This window comes from Anser brachyrhynchus (assembly GCF_964034855.1).
Source record: "Anser brachyrhynchus genome assembly, chromosome: 6".
Classification (NCBI taxonomy): domain Eukaryota; kingdom Metazoa; phylum Chordata; class Aves; order Anseriformes; family Anatidae; genus Anser; species Anser brachyrhynchus.
In genome coordinates this window covers 28,679,694-28,685,693 of record NC_137700.1, presented here as the reverse complement: position 1 = coordinate 28,685,693, position 6,000 = coordinate 28,679,694, and the positions used below count along the sequence as shown (strand labels likewise).

Genomic DNA, 6,000 nt, shown 5'->3' with positions numbered 1-6,000 from the left:
TCTTTATGCTGTCAGAATTCAGATTATTTACTGTTCTAACAATCACACTTATTTGTAAGCTTTCTGAAAGCAATCGTGTGGTATGTATAGAACAAAATGATCAGGGAGTGTAATTTCTCAAAAGCAACACTAGTGTAAAGCTGCACCAGCCAAAATTAAGTTTGGCTGCAGCAATGCTCTGAACGTACAATTTCAAATCTGATAATTAAAATCCTGTCTTGCGCAAATATTTCTACCTTCATATAATAAAGTTTTAATACACTCAGAGAGCAGCATAGGTGATCTTCCTAAAAGGTGTGGGATGACACATGGGAAGTCCCTTGAAACTCCCTGGAAGTGAATGGGAACACTTCTCCACCAATGCTATTCTGCCTAACCAGTCCAAGAACTGCATCACAGAAAATCACGATTAATGTATAGTAAAAAACACATGCAAGACTGACAGATGTAACATTACCAGTATGAAAACAATATATTAAAATGAAACAAATTAATAACTCCAAACATTAAATTCAGATTGTTTATTGTAAACAGAATAACGCTAGAACTCTGTCATACTGGCTGTGTCACATGCACCCAATTCCACATCAACTGCTTAAAATAGCACTTGCAAAAATTACAGTTATGTAATAATAACTTATGGTTTCTTACATAAACTAATTAAGAAGCACTAAAATTGAATTACAGTGTATTCTAGGTAGTTTTTTATTGCTTGTAGACACTGCAGCTTTGGATCCATTAAAATGAACCCATTAGTATGCCTGAGTTTATCAAAATTTACTGCTATATCAAACTCAGAAACTGTAAAATGCTGGAGAACACTTAAAAGCTATTAAAAGTTGTTGGAAAACTACATGTGTTTTCATATCCAGTCACAGAACTTTACAATTTTATGTTTTTTTCCTCTGAAAAACATGATTTGTTGTTTGTGATAAATACACTGCCATTCCAATTTATTTATAGAATTTGTTAAAATTAGAGTTCATAGTACTTCCATGAATATATATATTTTACTTTTTTTTTTTTTTTTTACACTCGATAGAAGCAATTTGATTTTATTCACCGTAAGAGCGGTCTGTTTAAATACCACTAAATCCCAAAATATATATTTTTTTATAATACGTTGTCAAAACTTTTAATATATATAATACAAATATTTTTACTAAGAGAAAACTATAAACAAAAGCAAAACGCAAGAGGGTTAAAAAGTCCATTTTACATGAAGGAGCCATGAAAAACATGGTGAACAAAAGACACCTGTACTATTTTTGCTGATACCATGTTTAATTTTTTTCCCCCTCAGGCTACAGAAAATGCTTGCTAGTGGACATTCCTGGCAACAGGTTACATCACAAACTATGATCAGATTTATTAAAAGGATGTCGAAAGATGTCCTGTCAACCTTCAAAACAACTTAAATACACTGCATTTACTCAGTTAATGCAGACTCAAACACAACTTGAAGCCTTTATCCTCGCAAGCATGCATGTAACTGCCTCCAGAGTCAGCATTAATACAAACATTGACTCGGTGACAAGAACACCCCTACTGAATGCACCAGGATTCTGATGCATACATACACAACATACATTTCACATCAGTGCCTTAGTTTTAGGTTCTTCTAATAGGAAGCAACTCTCAGTAACACCCAACAGCAAGGGCTTATATGAGCAGATTTTCTATCTTCAGTGCTTTGCATACTCTATCCTGTCTGAGTAGTTACAATCAATTTTATGCATTAAACATGTAAGAGAACTTATTAGTAAGATGCTCTCTTATCTTTTTCTGTTTGGGGAGTTTATCCTGATAACGCCGTCTCAAGTGGAAGACCACTCTACAATTCAGTAGACTTGGTGAAGATTAGACACTATGTATTGTTTTGACATTTCACTAAGTTATGGGATATATATGCAATATCTCAGCATAATTCTTGATCCTCCTGGGTTTTGCAGAGCCTTCTTAAAAGTAGGAGGGAACATTTTGTGATGTAACCTGAACCACACACTGTGGTGCAGCAGTACTGCTAACCCTGTACTGTTAAGCCATCACTGCACTCTTCAATGCCTTCTTGAAAGGACAAAAAGGACCCACACAGATGTATCATAACAGCGACGCATCTGGTTCATTACAGGGCCCATCTTTGATATTCATCTGTTCTCGAGTCAAGAACTAATTAATGCATGCTTAAAGTTATTTGCACTAGTAGTACTTTGCTGGACTGAGACCTGGTATAACAAGTAAGGCAAAACGTACTGATGGACTCATGTAGTCTATGTGCAACTGAAAACAAAAAAATGACAACAAAGTATTTCATATACCATATGGAAAAAATTCAGAATAACACTAAAGAACTGAACAGGATGTTGACAGTACCAAGAGACTAGGACAACACTTTTGTTAAAAAAAGTAAGTTGTACTATTAAAGTGTTTCCAGCATTTCACAACTTTGAATATAAAATGTCCCCAAATTTGTATAGAAAGATTAAAATCATGCTCATATCTTCAGTTATTCTCATTTATTACTGTGTTGTAAAATTCCCCCCCCCTTTTTTTTTCCACCAGTTTTCACAAAAATTAAATAGAAAATATGTTGGTTGCATTAAGGATCAATTTAAAAAGTCTCATTCAACACATCACTTCAAAAAAATGTGACACACTCTATTTTTAAGAAAAATTGTTGACCCCATCCCAAAAAAAGAACCTCCTTCTCACCCCCCTCCAGTCCCCAATAAGATTATTACCGGGCTATTAAATGGTGTTTTTCAGGAACAATACGGGTATTTCAAGCAATTGTTTGCTCCAGAGGCTTATTTTACCAAAATGAAAATTTGAAGGGGTATTCTATTTCAAAAATATACTGCATCTACAAGATTTTTTTATTGTTATTGTTTCAGTTGATTTTGGTTTCCAACAGGTTGTCTGTAATATAAATGACACATGACCACAACTGATTTTTCTATACTCTCTATCCCTAACACACATCTAATGTCAAATGAACCAAGAAGGAATTTGGGACTTTCATAATGCACAAAACCATTTGTTCTAATGGTCTTTGATAATTTTGTTCATCATGAAGTCCCCTGAAACCACGTCAGTACTGATCATTTGCATTTCTTCATCCATTGGGGTTCTTCACAGTTTTGCAGCCATGAAATTGATATGTGGTTTCACCAGGGGAAAGAGTGGCAGACTGCGCTTGAACTCTGTCATATTTTCAATCACACTTGGCTGCAAAGAAGCGTATGCAAAAAAATTCTGCTCAATTATCGTTAATCAGAAGACTGAGAAATTCCTCATAACATTTTCTACAGCTACATATATGCACACATCTTTTTTGTTCTCTTTTCTGCAATTTTAATGATTTACGGTTCATTATTACAGGATCTCTCCAAATAAAGTGTTATTACTTATGAAATATATGGTTTCATATTTACTCTGGATAATTTAAAACAATAGCTATAATGCAGTAATTGCATTATTAATAATGGCAGGTATTTTAGGAAATGCAGAGCTTGTCTTTTCATTTATGACCTCTGCTTAAAAACATCCCAGCTCTCTGTTGAAAGTCACAGTTAAGATCATAAAAACGATAGCAATTCAATGAGCTATTATTTGTAGTTGCTGCAATAAAGTCACTTTTTAATATTTCAGTCATAATGGCAAATATATCCACTTTTAATTCATATAGAAATTTCCACCCGTGGTGATTATTTCCTTATTTCACCTTTTATAAGCACTGAATAAGATCTACTACTGCATTGCAAAATGACAATTACCTACTGGGACAAACATTACCATCCTTCTTCAAGCAAATTCGAGTCCAGTAATGGCCCAGTGCTATCATATCTACTCACACAAACAGCACCATGAAACCTGTAATACTTATGTGGATACAATTTGTCAAATTGTTTCATTCACAGGGTACACACTGATGGGAATGTGGATTAAAATTCCAGCCTTTAAGAAAATGACCAGATAGTTGGGTGTGGGTTTTGTTTTGTTTTTAAACAGAATATAAATTTTTTAATGCATATTCATCCTTCCCTTGGTACTTGATACATCCTAGTATTTTCAGATAATAACAATAATAATAATCTGTATTTCATTCCACAGGGTAGATACTCAGTAGAGTTACCTACTTCTATTAGCTTTCATTTTAATGGAATAGAATGAGCAAAGAACAGCACAGACTGTCAGGAAAAAAAACTGTAATTATGACTATGCATGTGTAGAAGAGCTAACCCATCAACTTGTTACAGTATAAATTTCAAGTTTGTACTTCCTGCCTGTAACGTTACACTTTTTAAAATACATCCTGGGTTTTTTTGTGTGGTTTCTTTTTACCTGTGGTAGTGGTGGTGCTGGTGCCAGGTTCACATCATTTTGGCATGGAAACTCTCCAACAACAGGGCCTATTTAACATCATCAAAATTATTTTAGGAACATAATTCAACCAGTACCTTTTACATAACAAGCTGTTTTCTCTTATAAGACAGAAATAGATAAAAAAGCACAAGTTAATAATTTACAGGTATCTCTAAATAAGACTTTCTGAAGATTTTGCTTTTATAGTCCACAACTGTCTTTAAAAATACAAGCAGATTAATCCGGACTTGACTTGAGAACATGTGCTCAGGCAGTGCCTTTTTTCCATTTTGCTTAAATATACAGAGAATATAGAAATAAAAACTGCTTATCTACTGAACAATGAATACTTAAAACTCTTTCAGTAAAAATTATGTGAATGCAAGCAGTACAGGCAATACTGTAAATGCCAGCAGTATATGCAACAACAGCACATTGGTATTCCAATGACAGAATATGTCAGTAAGACATACTTACGGAGGCACGGGGATTACTGTGTGTACCAAACCCGCTTTAACAACCCCAAGTCTTCCCTGTCTGTCCCCATGCATGCCCTAACTCCACTCCCGCCTCGAACTTCGAACTTCTTGCATCCAATCCACCTGTCCCACAAACACATGGTCTTAAATTCCTCAAGCTTCCCTTCCACTATCCCCATACTCAAGTTTCAACCCTAACTTTCACCCTGGGAGTTCAAGTGCTTTCCCCAGAAGAGCTTTTAGGGGGAAGCGCTTCCCCCTAAAATCCCAGATCTCTGCTCTATTCTTCCAATTGTTTTCCACTGTCAGGGGAAATGTTGTGTCTATCTCCATGCAGGGTTCCCCTTTGGAAGATTTTTGGCCTCCTGTGCGTTACTCCCTTGGGCTGTTGTACTTCTTTCAAGAATGCACATTTGGACTTACAGGAAATCCATCAAAGTCCCAATTTCTCTTTCGTGGCAGAAAAGAGGTCACTTGCCAGCTTAAATGCTTTAGGAGTGGAGGAATGCATGTACAGAAGGAAGAATACCTTGCTATAATCACTGAAAGAGTTACCAGATGTTAGGCTGCTCCCATGCTTCCCTTGGCCTGGGAAGATACTGTTCCAAGCAAATAATAAACCTTTTGGCAATATAGTTACTGTCTTTTAAAAGCTTTAGATTCTTTAGCCAGTCAAAGTATTAGAGCCAATTCTATTTAGTAATGATTAACCATGAAAACTGGAAAGATACTTTGAAGGAAGTCTTCCTTAGCTATAGAACTATGATTTCATGGTATCACAAAAATCATTCAGAGACTGGAGGGAGTTTCATGACATGAACACAGCCATCTGCTTCCTTCTGTTCCACAGACAAACCTTTAATGTCTTTGGTTTGCAGTTACATGCTGGAATTTAAGTATAAACTGGTGAAGAATACACAGAAAACAACCTAAGCTTTTCCTCTCAGTTTTTTTATTTATTTATTAACTAGAAACACTTTTAACCTTTCCCTCCTTGAATTCTAAAATTGAATGACATAGTCTAGATTAGTTACGCATTGTAGACTATTTGAAAATAAAACCTATACTTACATATTCTCAAGTTATATCAAATATAACATTTTACGTTCCCACTGTGTTTCTCTTTTGTTTGTTTGTTTTGTTTTTTTTTGGAGGG

At 35.1% G+C, this 6,000-nt stretch overlaps 1 protein-coding gene across 6 annotated transcripts in view; it reads right to left on the bottom strand.

Moving 5' to 3' along the window:
• Nucleotides 1-506: 506 nt before the first annotated feature.
• The window catches only part of IDE (insulin degrading enzyme), a 62,748-nt gene continuing 57,254 nt past the window's right edge, over nucleotides 507-6,000 (bottom strand). For all 6 annotated transcript variants that reach the window (XM_080596469.1, XM_080596475.1, XM_080596472.1 and 3 more), the window contains 2 exons: nucleotides 4,345-4,412; nucleotides 507-3,228 (listed from right to left, as the gene is read on the bottom strand). In XM_080596469.1, the coding sequence (XP_080452595.1) occupies nucleotides 3,133-3,228; nucleotides 4,345-4,412 (164 nt within the window). In that variant the 3' untranslated portion in view covers nucleotides 507-3,132. The remainder of the gene's footprint in view (nucleotides 3,229-4,344; nucleotides 4,413-6,000) is intronic.